We start from the raw sequence: 23,850 nt of genomic DNA, 5'->3' as shown, positions 1-23,850 counted from the left end.
GAAGAATTGCATCGAAGGAGCTGTATTATTCTTGGGGAACACAATAATGTGTTTAATGCATTCTCGCTAATGCTAGCATTAGCTTACTGGTTAACTTTACATTTTGAAGAACGACAACTGAGGTTTACCATAAACTACACTAAAACTGAAACTTTGTTCATCCCCCTCCCAGTTTTTGTTGATCTTTCGAAGAGCAGCAGCGGGGGAGCTCCAAGAAGAGAGTGGTCTTATGGCACTGGCCAGACTGTCTGAAATTAACGTCTCCACAGAGGGAGTGAGTGGGGCCAAAGACTTTTTTGAAGCTAAGGTATGTTGTTTCGTGTTCTGCCAGGTAAGTCATGTGTAATGCAAATAAAGTAATAAATTATTATGGGTAAGTTCTCCAGAAGGATAATCACGTTCCATGCTCAAATGCTAACTCACGTGTCATTGTTTTCTTCCTTTTACGACTATTGTCAGAGTTCATTGCCTTCAGTATTGCAATCATACTGCAGAGAAAGAAAAAAAAAAACTTGACTCAGATTTGGCTGTCGTTTGTGTGTGAATATATGAGTGGTGAAAAACGGCCGTCACAACTCCTTCCTGTTCATGTCATAGCAACACACCCATTCAATCAAGACCGATATGGGTTTTTCTACAACCGATGCCGATATTTAGAGGTCAGGGTCAACCGATGACCGACAGGTTTAATAAGGAAAACAACTGTGATGTCAATGGACAAACGCATCACTTTATGACGCTAATTAAGTCTACTTTTACTCACAATACACAATAGATTCTTGAGCTGAATTTTCATTAATGCAAATAAGTTGGATGGAAACCTGGCGCACGGTGCTGTGTGTATGAGCGGGTGCAGCATTTGACTCATGAAAAATAAAACAACATAACACTGGGGCTAATGACGTTATTTAAAACAAGCAATCTCCTGATAGCATTAGATGGCGGCGCGTGCACACGCAGCGGCCTCTCTCCGTCCCAACCGATCGGTGTTTTGTTCATCTAATAAGTGTTTGTCAGACAGTTTTATGTGTTTGTCTGATCGTACCATGTTGCGCTACAAGTACAGCAGGCAGGTTCTGCTCGACATCGGCGAAAGCGAGTTTTGCGGCGTTTCGGACTTTGATACGGGGACATTAAAGTCACTGGGACTGCTCCGGCCTCGTCTGCTACTCCTTCCCCGGACAAGCAGCGTCGGAAGCGGTGTGCGAGGAGGCAGAAGAGGGGAAAGCGCGGAGGAGTCCGGGCCAGGCTAGCGGCGAACCCAACTCGCCCGGCCGTGCCTTCCATTCTTCTGGCGAATGTCCGGTCGCTGGACAACAAGATGGATTACATTCGTCTGCTGAGATCCACGAACCGGGCAGTGAGCAACTGCTGCGTGTTCGTGTTCACTGAAACTTGGCTGAATGTCAACATTCCGGACTCTGCTGTGCAACTGGAGCGGCTGGCGTGCTTTCGAGCGGACCGGGCAATTGAAGAAGGAGGGAAATCGCGTGGAGGAGGTATATGTGTCTACATCCGCGACGAATGGTGCCGGGACTCTGTAGTGGTATGCAGGCACTGCTCGCCACTGGCGGAGTTTGTGATCGTTAAGTGCCGTCCTTTTTACCTACCAAGGGGGTTTGCTGCGATTCTGCTTGTCGCGGTCTACATCCCGCCTTCCAACGTTGGAAGTGACAGGATCACGGCCCTTACTGAACTGTATCGGGCTGTCAGTGATCAGCAGACGGCGCACCCTGACGGTCTCATCATCTTCGCTGGTGATTTTAATCATGCTGACCTGAAGTCTGTCTTTCCAAAGCTTCACCAGCATGTTACTTTTCCAACGCGTGGTGGCAGCTTCCTGGACTTGGTCTACACTGCACATAAAGGAGCTTTCAAGGCCACCCCCCTCCCCAACATCGGACTTTCTGACCACGTCACCGTTCTGCTTACCCCCGCGTACAGACAGAGAGTGAGAACTTCCAGGCCGGTTCGCAAACGTGTTAGGGTGTGGCCTGAGGGGGCCTCTGATGCTCTTCGGGACTGCTTTGGCACTACAGACTGGGAAATGTTTAAGCAGGCAGCCACTTGCGACAATCGGATGGACATTGAGGAGTATGCTGACTCTGTGACCTCTTACATCGCTAAGTGCATTGATGATGTGACCCTCACAAAGTACGTCGTCACTCGGGCTAACTGGAAGCCATGGCTGACAGGGGCTGTCCTTGGGCTCCTGAGGGCCAGAGACAAAGCCTACAGGGCTGGGGATGCAGCGAGCGTGCGATCAGCAAGGGCGAAACTGTCCCGGGGCATCAAGGATGCGAAAAAGGCGTTCTCTTCCAAGATTACTGCTCACTTCAAAGACAGCAAGGATGCTCGGAGCCTGTGGCGAGGCATACAATCACGGACTACAAGCCCGCGCCGCAGAGCTGTGAGGGCGACGTCCCTCTGCTCAACGAACTGAACCGCTTCTTTGCTCGCTTCGACGCTCAGAACGACACTTGCCCGCTGAAGACCCCTCCCCATCCGGACGAGCAGCCTCTGTGCCTCTCTGCCGTTAGCGTGAGGAAGACGCTTGCTGCTATCAACACCCGTAAGGCGGCGGGCCCGGACAACATCCCGGGACGGGCGCTGAAGGACTGCGCTGAGGAGCTGATGGATGTCTTCACGGACATCTTTAACATTTCCCTGCGGCAGGCCGTCGTCCCGTCTTGCTTCAAGGCTGCCACCATCATACCTGTGCCGAAAAATCCTGCTCCCTCCTGCTTCAATGACTACCGCCCTGTGGCACTGACCCCCATCGTCATGAAGTGCTTTGAGAGGCTTGTCTTGGCGCACGTCAGATCTGTTCTTCCCCCCACCGTGGACCCCTTCCAGTTTGCCTTCCGACCCAATCGGTCCTCTGAGGATGCCATCTGCTCTGCCCTCCACTCTGCCCTCACCCACCTGGAGAACAGGGACGTATGTGAGATTGCTGTTTGTGGACTTCAGTTCTGCATTCAACACCATTGTTCCACAGCGTCTCATTTGCAAACTTGTCAAGCTGGGCCTCAGTTCCTCCCTTTGCAACTGGCTACTGGATTTCCTCTGTCAGAGGCCTCAAGTAGTGCGTGTGGGCGACAGTGTCTCCGGCAGCATCACGCTGAGCACGGGGGCCCCTCAAGGCTGCGTGCTCAGTCCGCTGCTCTTCACCCTGCTGACGCATGACTGCACTGTGACCTACGGCAGCAACCGCGTGCTGAAATATGCCGACGACACGACTGTGGTGGGTCTGATCACCGGTGGCGACGAGACTCACTACAGATCGGAGGTCGACCTTTTGGCCGCTTGGTGCAGGGACAACAACCTTCTGCTGAACGTCAACAAGACCAAGGAGATTATCATTGACTTCCGGAAGGGTCACACCCACCACCTGCCGCTGACCGTCGACGGAGCTGTGGTGGAGAGAGTGAGTAGCACCAGATTCCTGGGGGTGCACATCAGTGAGGACCTCTCCTGGACCACCAACACTGCGTCGCTGGCGAAGAAGGCCCAGCGCCGCCTGTACTTTCTGCGGAAACTCAGGCGGGCAAGTGCTCCTCCCGCCGTCATGACCACATTCTACCGTGGCACCATTGAGAGCGTCCTCCAGCTGCATCGCTGTGTGGGGTGGTGGCTGCTCTGAGTACAACATGAAGGCCCTGCAGCGCATAGTGACCACTGCGAGTAAAATCATCGGGGCTCCACTCCCCTCCCTGAAGGAAGTTTACGCCTCCCGTCTCACCCGCAAAGCGGCTGCGATTGTGTGTGATGAGAGTCACCCCGCTCACTCTTTGTTTGTACTTCTGCCCTCTAGGAAGAGATACAGATGCCGGCGCTCCCGCACCACCAGACTCAGGGACAGCTTCGTGCTCCAAGCTGTCCGGATCCTGAATTCCCTCCACCCTCTGCTACATGACGTCCTGTTCTTTTGCACTATGATCTGGCTGTCTGCTATTAGCGCGCTTGCTCCATTTTGCTGCTCTTATTTGTCTATTTATTTATTTATTTATTGTTTATTATTTGGGTTATTTGCTTATTACTTATTTGTTGCTCTTGTCTGTTCGTTTTTACTCTTTGTGCTGTTTGATGTGCGTGTTGTGTACTGTCTAGTCACCGTGGGACGGTGGGAAACGTAATTTTGATCTCTGTGTGCCTGGCATGTGAAGAAATTGACAATAAAGCGGACTTTGACTTTGACCACAGTCCTTCAAGTTAACTGCAAGTTAGCGAACCTTCAACCAGCTGTCGCTGCCAGTTCCAGATGGTTTTATGCTATTCATTAATTTTCTTTCACTAACTGATGTAACACTTAGTTTACTAGTAACATACATTAAATGTATGACCATAGGACTTTGAAATATAATAATGTAAGCTTTAACTTTCTCCCAGGACTGTTGTTGAGTACGTATTCCAAACATTTTGGTTTATGTTCGTTCACTAAGTCAGCCGGCAACAGAAGTGGAACATGCACCATTTACACAGGGCTACCCTCGGACGTGCCTGGCTTTAAATCTGCGCTACAAAACACAAACCTCACAGATGCTGATGAATTAAAGGTGTAACTGCCATTCGGCAACAGTCTGGCACTCCTAGTGTTAGAAAATACCAAATATCGACCGATATATTGGTCTACCACTACTTGCTTGTCTTAAAATGCACCAGTTGTTACCAAAAACTGCCAGAATGTTAATGCAACATTTATTGAGTCTAACACTGTCCTTAATTGATAAATTGTCACCATAAAAACATTTTAATTCATCACCCCAATGCTTCCACAAGGTGGCATTCACTATCTAGTAATTACACCTGTATTTTTAAAGCCGACGAATATGTTGACCCGCAAGTACCAAGTACAATTTGTTTACTAAAAAATTAAGCTGTCAAGCTTGATTACCTTTTTTAATTGGTAATGAAAGAAAAATAAAATATGTAGATAAAATATTTCATGTTATCTGCACAGAGTATTTCCTTTGTGTAGCCTTTAAACCATAGGTGTCAAACTCAACGCCCGGGGGCCCAGATACGGCCCGCCACATCATTTTATGTGGTCCGCGAAGACAAATTGTGCATCAAATTCCTGTCATTACTAGAATTGCAAATTGTCTTCACTTTTAATATCTTTTTTTTATATTTGACCAGTTTTTACTCATTTGATTTGAAAACGAGTTATTTGTCAGTTTGTTTTGTAGCTTTTACTGTATATAATATGAGGTGCTCATTTATTTGGGTTGACAATCATAATGGCGCTCCGAAAGAAGCTATGACTACAATGCGGTCCGCGAAAAAAAAGAGTTTGACACCCCTGCTTTAAACGGTGCACAGTTCAACTGGTGGGATTGTGTATTTTGCGAGTGTGTGTGCGTGCGTGCGCGTGTAAGCGTGTAACATGTAGATATAGCTCAAGTATACATACTGTAAATATATGTTGAGAACTTTTTATAACAAGGTACAAGTGTACATACTGTAAATATGTTTTTATAACTCTTGTTTTTCTAAAAAAAAAAAAAAATTATAACAAGTGTGTTTTTATAACTTTTATTATTTTAACAACTTTTTTATAGCAAGGTACAAGTGTACGTACTGCAATTGTGTGGGCACTCAGTCTTCTGCTGGCATGCGGGCAACTTTCGTGCCATAATTAGAATTTTTTATTTTTTGGGGGGGGAGGGGATATCCGCGATGTACTGAAGCTGCGATAAATGCTTGCGATGTAGCGAAGGATTACGGTACTTGTTACACTTAATAAATATAACTTCAAAAATCAAGAATGGCAGTAACAAAGTGAACTATATTTTTTCAGAGCACACTGGACAAAGGTTTGATTTAAAGCATAGATCATTTTGACCTGGTGTTGAAAAAGTTTATTTTTCAGTTCTCATGTCACACTTTCATCCATCCTTTCAGAGAAGCCACCCTTATCTATTCAATATGCCCTACCAACTATTACAAACTGGGGATATTTTGTAATGGTGCATTTAACCAGCTCAGTGGCCTAGTAGTAGAGTGTCCGCCCTGAGACTGGAAGGTTGTGGGTTCAAACCCCGGCCGGGTCATACCAAAGACTTTAAAAATGGAACCCATTGCCTCCCTGCTTGGCACTCAGCATTTAAGGGTTGGAATTGGGGGGTTAGATCACCAAAAATGATTCCCGAGCGCGGCGCCGCTGCTGCTCACTGCTCCCCTCTCCCCCAGGGGATGGATCAAAATCACATGGGGATGGGTTAAATGCAGAGGACAGAGCCCTTTGAGACTGCTTGTGATTTAGGGTTATATAAACTTGACTTGATTGATTGATTGATATTTTAAGAGATACTGAGGATTTTCTGAACCTACCATATTTTCCTTTTGACCCTCTTAAGCACTCTCACACCTCATCTTATGCCCTTCTATGGAAATAGGTAATGCTTCTGCCGACGAGGTGGATTGCACAAAGATTATTTGTAAAGAACATGTGGGAGTAGTATTTCAACCACATACATAGGAATAAATCATTATTACCGATTTATTTTTATTTTTTTTCAAACTTCTTCACCGATAGCAGGGCAGGGTAATTGATGGACAGCACTGGGCAAAATCTTAGGACATCTTGAGCTTTAGAAGCTTTGCACAGAAGGCTGGCAATAATGACAATCATGCAAGGACGTTATTGTGTTTGTGTGTGTCACCAGATGCAGGCACTGTCTGTGGGCAACAAGTTTGAGGCTGAGATCCGCGAGGAGAAGGAAGAACGCAAGAAACAGGAAATGGAAAAAAAAGAAAGGCGAGCCGCTTTCAAAGAGCTGCAGTCGGCTTTTTGCTCATGACGCTGTACAGGAAGTGGATGGGAATCGTGAAAACGCACATTCTTTTGGTCAGATTTTCAAAGTACATTTACATTACTTATATTCTTAAATGGTAATGCTCAAAATTTGGCACTTTATCACAAAGTTAGGTAAACACGTCAATATTTGAGCAGCATTATTATGATAAATTGTGTATAAAAATGATAAATTGTGTTTAAATCACTACATCAAACAGGAAAACCAGTAGGGACCAGGAACCAATCCAAATGTGTGTGTCCACGTGCCATTGCATTACATTTTCACCCTAAAGTCCAAAAATTCATTTTGTGGTGTCATCTGTAAACCCTGTATAGTATATGCTGTCGTGCATCCCCTCATTGGCTTCAATGTACTCTTGATTCGACTGAGTCTGTCAAGTTTGATGTTCCAGGATGGTCATGTTGTTTCACCCTCATTTTTTTTTTTAATACCATTCAAATCTGTGTATATAAGAGAGACATTTGGTGTGTGTGTGTGTGCGTGTTTGTGTGACTAATATATTTCATACATAATTGCATGACAATATTGCCTCATTGAGCTGGTAGAGGGAAAAATTCATGGATAAAACCTCAAACTAAACTACCCTGGCCTGAGTCATTATTTGTCATAAATCACTTTTTTGCCTAAATTATCTCATGACACTGACCTCCTCTGCTCAAAGCGCCTACCATATCATGCCATTCCACCCATGACATGAAATTATTGATATATTCCACATTTGGTTCAGTGTTTTGTGTTTTCTAAGAAAAATAATGACTCAGGAGGTTAATTTAAGAAGGTGACTATAAACAAAAATAGCCTGAAGCAGCTGTGAAGAATTAGTCCAAATTATACAGTTTGGCTAATGTGAGAAATATTTTTGTTTTGTACCTTCCATACTGATCTTAACATTCAGATTCAGATTTGCTTTCCTTAAATGAGTATGTGCCATTTCTTTCTCACAGTGACATGACAAGAGTGGTGCCACTGTCATGTCCGACCTTAGCAAACAAAACAAAGCTCAGAAAATCTTGCCCTTAAAGGGGAAGTTAAGTTAAAAATGTTATTTACAATATGCTCAATGCACCCCCAAAAGGACAGACTTGGAGTATAACCTAGACTGAAGTCTGCTTCCCTGACTTTTTCACCCACTTAAAACAGTTATCAGTCCATTTTTTTATGCAGAGTGAACATCACTGGCAGCATCGACCATTCATGATGCAAATGAATCTTTCAGTAGCAGTAATGCTCAGAATTTGGCACTTTATAACAGTTACGTAATCACTCACATCATGAGTGCTGGCTGTTGTAACTTAAACTGACCATTCTGTTTTCAAATTTGCCTTCCAAGGCATGCTAGCTATTGTACAGTAAACGGCAAATTTCTGTCACCTTGATTTGCAAAAAATACCGGTAGCGGTTTGCATCCAGTAATACATTTGAAAAGTATAAGTCCACAACAGCTGGTGGAGGAGAAATTAAATGGATTTCAAACATACGGTACTTAAAAAATTCACTTAAGATGGACTTTTCCAGAGGAGCTACGATTCATTGCGAGAAGTAACACCACACCTTTTTTTTTTTTTTTTGGTAACGCCACACCTAGTAATTTGTGTTTTAGTATTGATGATGCTAGTTGCGACGTGATAGTGGTGGATGGCATTTACAGCTTGGATAAGTTTCCACTGAAGGATCTACTACCATATGTTTTTTTTGTGTTTTAGTTGTTTTGTTTTTTTGTTCTGGCTCCCAAAATATTGTAGATTGACGTCGTCCTGAAATTGGATACAGTTGAGTGAATGTTTAGCGATACCTGTTGCAGATGCAGGATAAATGAGTAGGCAAGTATTTTTCACCTTTAGTCAGTTTGCTTCATTTTTTGGTAAAAAAATAAATCAGTCAGATGAATCAAGTCTGTCTCACACACTTTTTACTTTTTTTCCTATCCTCTTGAAATCTGCTGGGATCGGTCAATCGGAGCCCATGGCAATTAGGGACGGAGTAACTGCACTTGACGATCCCAGAGTCTAAAAACGTGTGACTCCGATTAGGAAAAAGTCTGATTTGTATTTTCGCTCATGTAGGCAGTGCTTCATCACCAGGCTGCTAAATTCTCTTTGGAAAATTAGTATGTGTTTGTGTGTGTTTGCGATGTGTGCATCAGCCACAACCAAATCCAAATACCTCACAGCAGAGCTGGTGTTTGCATTTCAGTTCATCTGTTGCTTGAAAATGGCGGCTTTTGAGTCTTTGGTAGAGAAACTGAGCGTGAAGTCCTATTATGTAAATAAGCTGAGCTATTAGTCACAATCCAGTAAAACCCAGAATGGTTTGGTCATGGCCCGGAAATAGGCATCTAAAGAAAAAACATTGGTTGTCTCACTGTGGAGACCCAACACTATGTATCCAAATAAAAATAAAAAATGAACGGTCTGACAAAGATGATTTGCATATTTAGAGACAAAAAATTGTTGGTTGGTACACATTTAAACCACACATTCCTAATAGTGTTGTTTGAGCAATTTTGAACTATAGTTGGAAGCGAAGGTAATACATGATTTTACGTTCTTTGTGTGCTGAATACACACACAAAAATATGTTCACCAATTATCTTGAAATGTGTTATTGTAATTTGCTGTTTTTGCAACCCTCCATGCAGCAGCTCCACCCCTTATCCCACTCTCCTCCTGTCATTGCTGCAGTAATGTGTGCTTTAAAATAAAAAATAAAAATTTCTGCCACACTATCAAGCAAGCATGAGGGAAGACAATTTCTTGTATGAGTCATCAGTGTCCATTGTGTTATTTTGATAACCAACATGCAATGCAGGCCACATGATTCACCTGATTTAATAGACTTTTGTGACTCGCCTGTCGAGACTATCTGGCTATTTTTCTATGCAGCTCCAGCATCACTGCCATCTTAATTCGTCCATGTCTTCAAAACGGGTCCCCATGAGCTTGGGAAAGAGGGAAGTAGGGCACTTGCTCCAGTCTAACAGCAATTCTCTACATTCCCTGGAAAAATCGGATGCCCAGAATTGTAAAATGATGCAATGTCATGAAGCTGCCACACTGAGGAGAACTCTACAGTAGTTACAGTTTCATATCCTTTGTAACTATAATAATGATGATAATGAGTCATAAAACACAGAAAAACACGTTCCCAGAGGCCAGTTGTAATTTCTAGACTAAAAATAATAATTCTTTCTTATGTAAAATATACTTTTTTGAGGAGATGAAAGTTGGGTTTTCATTAGCGGCAAGGGATAAAATCATTGTAAAAACCAATCAATAAAACGAAATACCTCACTTGGTGTGGAATGTTATAAATCATAGTCTAAATTTAACTTCAAATTAAACTGGAATAATATGTTTTAAAAAAATATTAAAATGGTTTATTAGATAAACGTGTCCAACTCACAGATGTGTGCGTCAGCGCTCGAACCTTTGAGAACAACAAGCTTGCCTGTATGGGTTTTTACACGTTCTCCCATCTGTTTTCTCTGTGCTCAGAAACATGCACGTTAGGTCTACCACCACGTAGAGGCAGCATTGCTACTCTATTTGTTAGGTCATTTTTCCCCCCGACATTGTGTCTTGAGACTTCATATTGAAAGAAGTGTCTCCTGCCAGGCTAGTTTAGAAAATATTTATTTCTTGAAATGTACACTGTACAAAGGCACTACAACATTTGAGACACAGTGATATCTCACCCATCATAATCATACACTGAGGAGTGTTCTTATTTGTCTGAAGCAGCTAAAGAAATTTTGTTTATGAGGATTTTAATTGATTGTGCAGCGATTTTCTATCATACCAATGACAATGCAAGCACCCATTTGTGTATTACAACACATAGAAATATGTCATCTCCGATAAATAAAAACTATGATTCACATGATTTGTGCAATGATTTTTCAAAATTAAAAGTAGTCATCTACAAATCAATTGTCAGTACTTTTTCATCAGTTTCTTTGTTCGAACATAGAATGAAGGATTTCCATTTGCCATTTTAGTCCACGAATTTCTTCATGAAACACTTTTTAATCAACATTATATATACTCTTTCCTTGAACCGAAATTGATCTGTTACAATAACATAGCAACTGTGTGTTCATTCAACCATTGTAACAACAACAATTAAGCACTGTTTATTAAAGGAGATCTTGTGTTTTTGTGTAAAATGTTGGCCAGCTTCTCTTAATTCCCTTATCATTAAGTATTTGATGGTCACAGATCAACAGCATCAATGCTCTTTAAGGACAACAATGCTTTCTCTCCCTTCTTTATATACATACAATCTTTACTACCTCTTTCCACACTATTCCTACTTTAAAATATTGTACTTACTCAATTAGTAAAAAAACAAAACAAGCAATGTGGGGAAAAAAATTCAAGGTCCATATAAAGAAATTCCACTACAAATTCCAATCATTCAACATATTTGCTTTAGCATTGGTTATAGGCTATTTGTGGCATACTAGAATTGCTGACCACGTTAAACATACTGTTATTTTTTAATGTTTGCAATTACCAGTGTAATTTAAATGTCTTTGCTGATTTGATGGAATGACAATGGGACAGATGATCCAATCAAGACAAGGTTACCGTGTCATTAAAGGAAGTATCAAATGTGTCACCCACGTTTTTGCTAAGACATTCGCCATTGACTATAGTTTCTTTTTTTAAGAGTCCCTTTTTACACACACCATTAAAGATGCTAACCGGCTTTCATCAAAGGGAACACTGCCTGCTTGAAATGTCACGAATTAGCATTCCTCAGAGTAGTAAAATTAACTGAAAGCACTATTGTTGGGAAGGCACAAAAACTACCTTCAACAATGCAAAATCCTGTAATCAGGGTCTCTACATGTGACTCCAGTGGGGTTGTATACACACTAGGCTACAGTTTCAATGGAAGTGGATCTTATTCATTGCCTGTGGGTGTTCAACCTGATGCATTATTTTTAATTTATACATTTTGGAAAGAGCAAACTACACTGCAAGGAAAAGCACCAAAGTCAAAAAGGTTGCATTATTGGGTGCTTTTAAACAATATGCATGACCAGTTGTTTGTGTGGGCTGTGTACCCCCCCCCCCCCCTTTACAGAATTATTTTGCTGTGCATAGTCGTAACACATAAAACAATCACTGATTTCACTGGTGTGGTCAAAACCAAACTTTGGCAGATGCACTTTGCGGTAAGAAGGGACATTTTTCACATTTTGAGTGTTAGTATGCATGTGTCTGGCTTCAACTGAATGTTTTGGGATTGTGAGGGAAAAAAACAGTCTGGAGGAAATCCATGCAAGCACTAAGGGAGAGGATGTGAACAGGAAGATCCAGATTATGATAGGAAAGATAAAACTGATTACATTACTATATGATATGTTAATTCATGGCATCACAGTGCACTAGTGGAACGCATGTCTGTCTTGCATTTGAAAGGTATAGAGCAGGGGTCACCAACATGGTACCCGCGGCCACCAGGTTGCCCGTGAGGATCGCATGAGTCGCTCGCAGGGCTGTTCTGAAATTAGCTCAAATAACGGCACTTATCAGTGAGCTGCATCTATTTATTTTATTTTTGCTATTGCCGTTTACATCACACATGTGAACTGGAAATGACAATAACAACACAGTTACAGCTAAATTGAGCAAATTGGCTATATCAGAAGTGTGTGTCAAACTGCTAGCCCTTTGCCTTAATCAGTAGCCAGGAAGTAGCCCTCGGTTTAAGAAAGGTTGGTGACCCCTGGTATAGAGTTTAAATCTTGGCTCAATTCTTCCAGGTTGTGGATAGTTACTTGTTTAAATGGACCCTGCAATTGACTGGCCAGTACAGTATGGAGCTCCGGACATCATATGACTATTCCCTTTTTTTGGCAGTAAAGTAGCACCAGTATTCCAATGCCTAACAATTGAGCGAAGTGATAAAAGTAGCGTTTATCCGTCAACACTCCGTCCAAGTTAATTCACATCCCACTTAGATACAAAGGACACACTGGAGAGGATCTTGGATACTCCTGATCGATCAAGCGCCAGGGGTATGAGTAAGTAACTATATGATCAAGTTCCATCAGCTGATTCAATCACTGACTCACCTAATATGAACTGATCGCTTCACAGGCGGTTACTGCCACAATGACTCCCACGTCCATGTCTTGTTCAATGCCCTTTTTCATGTCTGCTATACATTTATGGCACATTGGTTCTTGTTTTGAGAGTCTGTTGAGTGATTACTCAAAGGGGCGATATGTTTTCTATACTGGCAAAGCCACTTTGTATACATTTAGCATTGTGGGAAGTGTGGGGTCAACGTCCGGAACCCGTATGATGGATCCAGCTTCAAGTTCAGTCTTAGAAGGAAAAGCAGTATGGAAAATGGATTGATAGCTTTTAATCAGAATTGGGACTGTTCAGTTTCACCCCTTAAAGTCAATCTGTGCTCATTCTCTGGGAACACATTAAATGGTTAACGATTAAAAATGATTAAACACAAACACACACAAAATTTCCCCAAGTTATCTACTTTCCAGCTGACAAAATACTGCGTCTGCTCCTTATCTACCCTCCACAAATGTACCTCATGCACTGCCCTTTGTCCCAGTATAATCTCCTCTCCAGTATTCTTACTCCATCCTGTCGCTGCCATCACCGTTGATCTGCACAACACAGTCCTTGTCCAAAGGGTCCTTAGAGTGCATAGTGTCAAAATGATGGTTGCTCACCACAAACCTTCCGCAGGTATCCACCCCCAAGGCAGGTGCAAAGCAACGATCAACCTGGATCTCCTGGCGCAGATAGGAGGTCCTCTTCTGGCAGGTGTCCCCTGTTCCCTCCTGAGAGGCTGATAGGAACACCACCAGCTCAAAGTGATGGGATGTGCTTTCACGCAGGGCTGGGTAGAGGGGGCTCCGGCAGTCCAGGAGATGGTAAAAAGTGAGTGGAAAGATGAAGAAAGGGCAGGGATGCTGGCCCAGGTGGTCCACATAGAAGTCCAGGGAGGTTTGGTGCAGAGGTTGGCCTTCATGCTCCTCATAGAGAACACCACTCACCTTTACGTCAACCAGAGGGCGCTGCAGCAGGTTTGTGGCCCGTATCATGAGGCAAGTTTGGCCCTGGTGCTGGCCCACCACGCCTTGGTGGCTGAACTGGATGGCTCCGGCTCGCTTCTGAGGACAAGATATCTTGGCCACAAATGCACCTGGTAGACAATTGAGAATCAGCAAATTATGTTCCTCAGAATTCCTCCTTTTACTGCGCAAATAGGTGCTTTTTGTTTGGGTTTTGGTGATACACTTTCTTAAAGATTGAGCAGTCTTTCTCAGAAAATCTACTCTGTACCCACAACCTGTCCGGTAAAAAGATTAAAAGTCAATTTATTTTTAAATGAAAACATCATTCATCCATTCATAGCTTGCGTGATGAAATGTGAGGATGTCCTACATAAAGCAGAAAAATCCAGCAATTGTAAATGCCCACCCACCACCACAGCTGCCCCTTTCTGGAAATGACGAATTCACTCGGAAGCCGTTCCCTCAAATTGGCGCGGATGGGGATTATAGGAGCGAGTCCAGGCCCTAATTTTGTGTGTGTTTGTTTGTTTGTTTGTTTGTTTGTTTGTTTGTTAAAACACAAACTACAAACTACTATAATTCCCAAAGGACAATTCGACCTTTCTTCTTCTATATGACTGAGCAATACAGAAAGAAATACATTTGAGTATAAAATCCTAAATCAATTGATTTCATCAACAAAATGAATCTATTTAACTGAAAATTAAAAAATAATAATTGGTTAGTTTGTTTTATATATGTAAATTATCATTTTTATATTATTCTGTTAAGTTTTTTTTTTTTCTTATTTCACTTTTCACTCAGTTATTTTGTTAGTTATTGTTAACTATGTGACCTTGCTGCAGACACATTCAATAAACTGTTCAACAGCAAACTTTAATCGGACTTTTCATTCAGTTATTTCATTATTGTTATCTACCGTGTTTTCCAGACTATAAAGCGTACCGGACTATAAGGCGCACCTTCAATGCATCATGTCAGATTTTTAATCCAAATCAAATCATTCTCCATTTTATCTTTTTTATTTCAACTTCAGATGCAACAAATTACATTATAATCACACAATACTGATCCATAGTCTATTTGATTCATGATTCATAGTCTTCAGCGGGCCACTTATGATTGATTTCATGACACAATGCTTCGGGCCAGTTAAATTTAGGAATTTGGTCCATATATAAAGCGCACCAGACTATAAGGCGCCCTGTTGGCTTTTGAGAAAATGTTAGGTTTTTAGGTGCGCCTTATAGTCAGGAAAATACGGTATAATGACCTTTCCTCAGTTATTTCGGTATTGTTAACGACCGTATTTTCCGGACTATAAGGCGCACCAGACGATAAGGCGCACCTTCAATGCTTCATGTCAGATTTTTAATCCAAATCAAATCATTCTCCATTTTATCTTTTTTATTTCAACTTCAGACGCAACAAATTACATTATAATCACACAATAATGATCCAGTCTATTTGATTCATGATTCATAGTCTTCAGCGGGCCACTTGTGATTGATTTCATGACACAATGCATTGGGCCAGTTAAATTTAGGAATTTGGTCCATATATAAAGCGCACCGGACTATAAGGTGCACTGTCGGCTTTTGAGAAAATGTTAGGTTTTTTAGGTGCGCCTTATAGTCCGGAAAATACGGTATAATGACCTTGCCTCAGACACATTCAATAAACTGTTCAACAGCAAACTTTGATCGCAGATGATTTTGTGTCTCCCTCAACATAATGTATACACTGATTGCAAAAATATTTACTTGGTTAATTTACTTTTATTTCTAACACTTATGGATCTTGAGTTTTAATTATTTTGTCCTTCTTTGATCAACTAAAACTTGTGCAAAAGATCTTCCCATGAGTTATAATTTAGACCCATGATAACTTTATTGACGCAACCTGTTGCTGAACTTAATCCTTAATTTATAAATATTGCTAACTATTCCAAAACTATGGACCGCTTTAGAGTTTATAGACATTGTAGCGTCCTTTTGGGGGCGTGGCTTAGCTGGAGGAAAAAACATCTAGCGCGATTGCTTGAAAACGCAGGTTATCGTATTGTAATATCCCTCAGTGCGTCAAGGATGTTCAGACGGTTTTATCGCCACTTTTATTATGACAAAAAAAGGCAACTGAAAAAACACATTCAAACAGGAGTTGCTGGTGGCCACAACTCACGCCCATGCGCCTCACACACCAACTGATTGCCAAGCTAACCAGCCCACACAACCCACCCGCATGACGTCACTTTTCACTCCTGTCCCCGCACTCACACGGCCAGATACAACAACAAATAATACATGACATTACACTGCCCTCCCCTTTATGAAACCCCTCGACCTGAGGGGTCAACAAAAAAAGTAATCCAGCCTTCGTGGCTTTCGCTTCCGTCTCTGGGGTCGGCCCTGGCTGCTTTCACCGCCCGCCAGCTGAGCAGGGACAACACTGACGGAATCTGGGGAACATGAATCCATTGCACGTCCCGAAGTGGCGGGTGAAGCCAACCCCGCCTCAAACACAGGAACCCCACTGCCCCAGTATGGAGCCAACCTGTCTTGGTGGAGGACAACCCTTCTGCCCCTAGGGGGAATTGCCATTCGGTAGACCACCTCCCCCACCCGCTCAAGCACCCAGCACGGGCCATCCCAATGGCTGTCCAACTTGGGGCAGTGCCCCTTCTTCCGTAAGGGTGTGTACACCCAAACTAGCTCATCGATCTGGATGGTCCGCCCCTTGCTCCGCACATCGTAGTTCCGCTTCTGGCGCACACCAGCTTTCTCCAGCTGGTTCCGGGCAAATGCATGCGACGCATCCAGTCAATCCTGCAGTCTCCAGGCATACGCCAGCCCCGGTTGGTCCTCAGAGTCACCAGGTGGCCTCCCGAACGCCAACTCTGCCGGCGTCCTGATTTCCCGGCCCAGCATCAGCAGAGCAGGATTGCAACTCGTGGAACTTTGAACAGCCGAACGATAAGCCATCAACACAAGCGGAATGTGTCGGTCCCAGTCACGTTGGTGATTGGAAGTGAAGATGGCGAGCTGCTGCTGCATGGTATGGTTAAACCGTTCCACAAGGCCATCACTCTGCGGATGCAAAGGGGTGGTGCGTGTCTTCTGCATGTCCAGGCGCTCACAAAGCGCAGCAAAAACCTTGGACTCGAAATTTCGGCCTTTGTCACTGTGGAGAATGTCAGCAGTCCCAAACCGACAGAACATGCCCTCAAGCAGCGAGTCAGCCACCGTCTCTGCCTCCTGATCTGGAAGTGCGTATGCCTCTGGCCACTTAGTGAAGTAATCCATCGCACACAGCACATAACGGTTCCCTCTGTCCGTCACGGGAAAAGGACCCATGATGTCCACAGCAACCCTTACCATGGGCGCCCCAACCCTCTGTTGCTGAAGCGGTGCGTGCGACTGGTCGTGAGGCCCCTTGTAGGCTACACATTCCTCACAACGCTGGCAGACGTCCTCAACGTCTCAACGATGCTGACCCCAGTAGAAACTTTGCCGCAGCCGTTGGAGAGTCTTCGCGCTGCCAAAGTGTCCCAAACAGGTTCCCCGTGGCAGGCTCTCAGCACCGCCTCTCGGAAAACTCCGGGCACCACCACCTGGCACCTCTCCTCCCCGGTGGCTGGTTCCTTCCACGCATACTGAAGCACGTCATCCTTCAGGCGCAGCACCGAGAACTTGCTCCACAGGCCCTTTGTAGCAACAGAGAATCATCACGTCCCCCCAGGGTGGCCTCCTGCCACTCTGAATCCACTGATGCACTGGGCCGAAATCACGGTCCCCCTCCTGCTTGATAGCTCACTCCGCAGCATCCACAGTTTCCAAGGTGCAGCATGATGGTCCCGCAGCAGCGCCCTCGGAACAACAGATCCAACTCCCTGGCATCCCGCCGGTCGCAGCAGGTACAGGCGTCAACAGCACATGGTCGTCGGGAAAGAGCATCGGCGTTGGCGTGCCAGGCCCCAGCCCGATGCACCACAGTGAAGTGGAATGCCTGCAGCTCCTCCCCCCACCGTGCCACTTGACCCTCAGGTTCCTTGAATGACTTTAACCACTGCAGGGCAGCGTGGTCAGTCCTGATGGTGAATGGCACGCCACACAGGTAGTATTTTGAAGTGACGTGCCGCCAAAACAACTGCCAGCAGTTCACGTCTGGTGACACGGTAGCGGCGTTCACTCTTACTGAAGGTGCGGCTGAAGTAGGCCACCACTCTCTCACCATCTGGTGCCACCTGCGACAACACTCCCTCTATGCCGACATTACTAGTGTCTGTGTCCAGCACAAAAGACAGCGCTGGATCCGGTGGGGCAAGCACTGATGAGCGTCCCCTTTAGGCTGGAAATTGCCTCCTCACAGTCCGGCGTCCATGTGAAGCATTGGTCACCTCGAAGGAGGCGAAACGAGGGCACCCCGATGCAAGAAAATCCTTCCACGAACCGTCTGTAGTAGGAAGCCAGCCCTAAGAAGCTTTTAAGCTGCTTTTGGTCTCTCAGTACTGGCCAGTCTTTGATTACACTGACCTTCTCCTCCAACGTGCTGATGCCTTCGCCGTTTACACAGTGGCTCAGGAACTCCACCTCTCGCCGCATAAAGTGGCACTTTTCTGGATGTAGCTTCAGTCCAGCTGCCGTAATTCTCCCAAGCACCAGCCTCAGAGAATCCAGTGCGGCCTGGAAGGACCCGCCATGGACGAGGACATCATCCAAATACAACAAGCACTTCTGCCTTGGAATGTTTGAGAGCACGGTATCCATCAATCGCTCAAATGTTCCTGGTGCATTGCATCGTCCAAAACCCATGACCTTAAACTGCCAATGCCCACGGGTGGTACTGAATGCCGTTTTAGGTCTGGACTCAGCGGTGAGAGGGACCTGCCAGTAGCCACTGCACAAGTCGAGCAATGAGAACCAGGCAGACCCTGAGACCAAGTCCAGTGTCTCATCTATTCGCGGAAGCTGGTAGCAGTCCTTCCTCGTCACTTCATTAAGTGGCCTGTAGTCCACACAGAAACGTGGTCTGGCACTCTTCTTTCTGGGCACCATAACCACGCCAGACGCCCACGGACTGTCGGAGGGCTCTATAATTCCTGCCTCGAGCATGGCACCGACCTCCTGATCTGCAGCCTCCTGCTGGACCAGAGGTCATGGAAAGGGAGACTTGACTGGTCGCACGTCCCCGGTGTCAATGTGGTGCTCCACCAAGTGAGTGAGGCCCACCTCATTCTCACTGAGGCCAAAGATGTACTTAAAGTCCCACAGTACCTGCCACAACTGCTCCCGCTGCTCGACATCCAGCCCATTGCAGTTCTTCTTCCAGATGGAACGGATCGTCCCGGTCCAGTCCTCTGCTAGCTGACCGGGGGCTAAGGCCGCTGACGCAGCAGGCCAGGACAATGTTGCTTCTCCCAGTGAGTGGTCCATCTCGAGGCGAGTGAACTCTAACCAATCTACCGTAGACTGGGGGGGAGGGTTCAGCGCTGTGATCAACCTGGGAGGGCTGGGCGGTGTCGTCCCCACCTGCAGGTACTCCTCTGCAGAGTCTATGGTGTCGATGTTCACTTCCGCAGTGCTGCGTTGAGACGCAGCAATCAGCTCCACATGCTGACCATCCGGCAGGATGACCACTCCATAACTCAAGTCCACCACACACTTTGCAACTTTCAAAAAGTCCCGGCCCAGAATAAAAGGGTCACTCACGTCCGCTACCCAAGCTGAGTAAATCGTTGACAGCCCCCCCAAGGTAAACGCAAAGGTTCCGTTTCCTTTCATCTGGACTGTTTCACCAGTCACCGTCCGTCCTCAGTTTGGTAAAAGTCGATTGCAAGACTGTTCTCACTGGAACAATGTCAGGCCTCACAATTGTGGCCGAAGACCCTGCGTCCATCAGGGCCATGCAGGAAACAGCACGCAAACATGGCTGGGGTCCCCCACATCAGACCATCACAACAGGCTAACTTTGGAAATGGGGGTCTCGGCGCACAGCCCCTCCGCATTCAGGTTGCTGCTCCTGGTCACCATCTGGAAGGGTCCACGTCATCCAGGTTACACGGACCCCTTCCCGTTTCCCTGCTGGTTTGTCATCTTCGGGCAGCGACGCAGAAGACCAGACTGCCCGCAACCCCAGCAGACCGTGGGGCGCGCACTCCGACTGCTCCCTTCCTCACGCTGTGCCGAGCAAGCGTTTATCACACACACCAGCTCCTCCACCCACGCCAGTGTGCGTTCCTCCCCTTCTGGCAGCGACCTTGCCGAAATGGAGCAGGTTGATGATTGTAGCGTCCCCTTCACTGCAGTCTCCCTTTCCATGGCGAGGGCCAGCGACTCTCTCAGCACTGTCGGATGGGCTAGTTGGACGTGCAGGTGCAGCTCATCCGGTCTGAGAGCTTCGATAAACTGATCACGTACCAGTTCATTTTGGATTCCAACCGGCATACCAGCATACGCGCGCCGATCCAGGCTCTCAATCTCATGGACGAGGCAACGGAGCGGCTCATCTGGGCGCCGAACACGCTGCTTGAACTCACAGCGCAGAGAGTCTTTTAAATTGAACTTCTTAAAGCGCCTCTGCAACGCTCTCACTAGCGCGCTGTAATCTAATCTCTCCTCGGGGCTCAGCAGCAGACCGGACGTAGCGTCTTCCGTCATCAAAAGCACCAATTGTACTGCTTTCACCCTCTCCGACCAATCCGCTGCATCAGCCACCAACTCGAACTGAGCTCGATACGCTTCCCAACTTCCCTTCCCGGAAAACTTAAGCGCTTTTATCGCTGGCCAGGCAAGCTCAAGGGCGCCACCATGTTTATCTACGTCCAGCGTCGCCGCTGCGTCATGACGCAACTTCACTTGGGAGGGCTCATGATCAGAAGGCGCGAAACACCACAAAAATGGCGATCGCGCCGGGGCCAACTCGGCTCGGGCATGTCAATAACACATCCTCCTTTACCTTTGGCCGCTCGCTGTAGCCGCTGCACGGCTCGGCTTCCACCTTTACCTTCGGCTGCCCGCCGTCGCCGAACATCCTGACACACAAAAGTCGGCGTACAAGTGAACCCAAGACTTCTGACAACAATGTAATGCCCCTCAGTGCGTCAAGGATGTTCAGACAGTTTGATTGCCGCTTTTATTATAACAAAAAAGGCAACAGAAAAAACACATTCAAACAGGAGTTGCTGGTGGCCACAACTCACGCCCATGCGCCTCACACACCAACTGATTGCCAAGCTAACCAGCCCACACAACCCACCCGCATGACGTCACTTCTCACTCCTGGCCCCGCCCTCACATGCCCAGATATGACAAGAAATGATCCAGGACATTACAATATTTTATGTAGTCATGTATGTGAAAAAACGATCTTTATGTTGGAATTATGTAGGAATGGATTTGCAAAAAACAGTCATTTGAGTGAAAGAGTAAACTCACTCTCCACGATCGTTAATGTTAAAATACTCTAACAAGTCGAGTGACGACTTATGTGTTATGCCGTCACAAGTGGTGCCAAGTCAGTGACAGGACAGAAGACAGGGATGATTTTACAGATTGGAGTGGACAATAGTAGGAATGTGCATTTAAATTTTGGTGGAAATTGGTCGTAGTTTTCAGATGTTTAGCAACGCTAAATTTGTTACTGAGGAAACAGATGTGACTGAAACTGCACTTTCGCTGGCGATTATCAATTTCAACATTTCAGGACTAGCAGAGGCTGGGAATGTGATATAATTTCAAGATTTTTTTTTTTTTAGTGTACCATTTTGGCTTCCAAATCCTTAGCAAGATGACATTTTTCTACAATACATAAAAGCAGCGGTGATAACTGCTGGCTTCCCATTGTGACGTGAAGGAAGAGTACGTAGAGTATGGACCTACAGTACATTACAGTGTATTGTAAATTTTTGATGGCGAATTTGGTATTAGTGCCCCAAAAAATCATCTAGGTATGATTTTCTGTTAATTTGTTATTGGCAACTTGGCTTGCATTTCATTCCAAATGTCTTGAGTTGCATGTTGGTCGATAGAAGGGTTGCGGAATAGTGTACCTGTGATGAATGCTTCAAGCATGAGGAAAAGTGTACCTGTGATGAATGCTTCAAGCATGAGCCCCAGCAGCATCTGCACAGCCAGCAGTGCTATTGCACTTGGACAGTCCCCACTGGGGAACATGGTGCCATAGCCGATGGTGAGCTGCGTCTCAAGGGAGAATGAGAAAGCGGCGGTGAAGCTGGTTATGTGTTTCACACAAACCACATGCCCCTGCGGGGGTGCGTCATGATCCAGCACATCCAAGTCTCCATTGATGTGGGCCAGCAAATACCAAAGACAAGCAAATAGCAGCCAGTGAGCCACAAAGGATGCACAGAAGGCTAAGAGGACCCATCTCCAGCGCAGACCCACTAACTGTCCCCACACGTCATGCAGGGCAATCAGCCAGGCTTGGCTCGACGCTCCGAGCCACGAGCCAGAGGAACACAGCAGGGGGCGAAGGGTGCAATGTCCATCTTTGGTGACCAGACGTTGTCGCTTTGGTAACGATAGAAGAGGGGCGGAAGACACCTTGCCATCCAGAACGCTGCTATTGGATTTGGTTGTCATCTTTAAAGATCCTGGAATAAATTAAATAAATACAAGTTTGATGTTTAATTTGTTATCAAACCTAAAATGAATTTAATGGTTTGTATGGACTGTATCTATACAGGACTGTATAGCACTTTCGGAGGAAAAAAAAAAAAAAAAAAAATATATATATATATATATATATATATATATATATATATATATATATATATATATATATATATATATATATATATATATATATATAACAATAAGCTAGTCTGCTGTGTTTGTGAGTAGACATTTTGGAATCAACATTAAGTGCTGTCTGTGTCTGCTGGACTTGTGGAAAGGACCTCTTGATCAGAGTGTCGCCTGATATATATATATATATATATATATATATATATATATATACACACACACACACACACACACACACACACACACACAGTGGGGAGAACAAGTATTTGATACACTGCTGATTTTTCAGGTTTTCCCACTTGCAAAGCATGTAGAAGTCTGTAATTTCTATCACAGGTACTGTTCAACTGTGAGTGATGGAATCTAAAACAAAAATCCAGAAAACCAATGAGTATGAGTTTTAAATAATTGATTTCCATTTTATTGCATGAAATGTGTTTCTGACACATCAGATAAACAGAACTTAATATTTGGTGCAGAAACCTTTGCTTGCTATTACAGAGATTGGACGTTTCCTGTCGTTCTTGACCAGGTTTGAACACACTGCAGCAGGGACTTTGGCCCACTCCTCCATACAGATCTCCTCCAGAGCCTTCAGGTTTCGGGCTGTCACTTAGCCACAAGGACTTTCAGCTCCCTCCAAAGATTCTCTGTTGGATTCAGGTCTGGAGACTGGCTAGGCCATTCTAGGACCTTAAGTTGTTTCCGACGGAGCCACTCCTTAATTGCCCTGACTGTGTGTTTTGGGTCGTTGTCATGCTGGAAGACCCAGCCGCGACCCATCTTCAATGCTCTTACTGAGGGAAGGAGGTTTTTGGCCAAGATCTCACGATACATGGCCCCATCCATCCTTCCCTGAATACGGTGCAGTTGTCCTGTTCCCTTTGCAGAAAAGCATCCCAAAGAACTGTTTCTACTGCCATGCGTCACAGTTGGGATGGTGTTCTTGGGGTTGTACTCATCATTCTTCTTCCTCCAAACACGACGAGTGTAGTTTAAACCAAAAAGTTCCTCTTTTTTTTTTCTCATCAGACCACATCAGGTCATGTGGTGTGATCCATCCATCCATCCATCCATCCATCCATCCATCCATCCATCCATCCATCCATCCATCCATCCATCCATCCATCCATCCATCTTCTTCCACTTATCCGGGGTCGGGTCACGGAGGCAGCAGCTTTAGGAGGGACTCCCAGACTTCCTT

The 23,850-nt window shown here is 45.1% G+C and overlaps 2 protein-coding genes across 2 annotated transcripts in view; one reads left to right on the top strand and one right to left on the bottom strand.

Annotated features, from left to right (window-relative positions):
* The window catches only part of efhd1 (EF-hand domain family, member D1), a 54,228-nt gene extending 39,473 nt beyond the window's left edge, over positions 1–14,755 (top strand). Inside the window, exons 3-4 of the mRNA XM_085916235.1 lie at positions 173–307; positions 6,669–14,755. Coding sequence (XP_085772361.1) covers positions 173–307; positions 6,669–6,803 — 270 coding nt within the window. The 3' untranslated portion in view covers positions 6,804–14,755. The remainder of the gene's footprint in view (positions 1–172; positions 308–6,668) is intronic.
* kcnj13 (potassium inwardly rectifying channel subfamily J member 13) lies at positions 10,486–22,481 on the bottom strand. The gene is made up of 2 exons (XM_085916233.1): positions 21,965–22,481; positions 10,486–14,009 (listed from the first exon to the last, which is right to left on the bottom strand). The coding sequence occupies exons 1-2, from the start codon at positions 22,479–22,481 to the stop codon at positions 13,435–13,437; spliced, it is 1,092 nt and encodes a 363-aa protein (XP_085772359.1). The 3' UTR covers positions 10,486–13,434.
* Between the last annotated feature and the right edge of the window lie 1,369 nt (positions 22,482–23,850).

The sequence above is a fragment of the Syngnathus leptorhynchus genome, chromosome 7 (genome assembly GCF_054491065.1).
Source record: "Syngnathus leptorhynchus isolate UIUO chromosome 7, UIUO_Slep, whole genome shotgun sequence".
Taxonomy (NCBI): domain Eukaryota; kingdom Metazoa; phylum Chordata; class Actinopteri; order Syngnathiformes; family Syngnathidae; genus Syngnathus; species Syngnathus leptorhynchus.
This window is presented reverse-complemented; position numbering and strand designations above follow the sequence as displayed.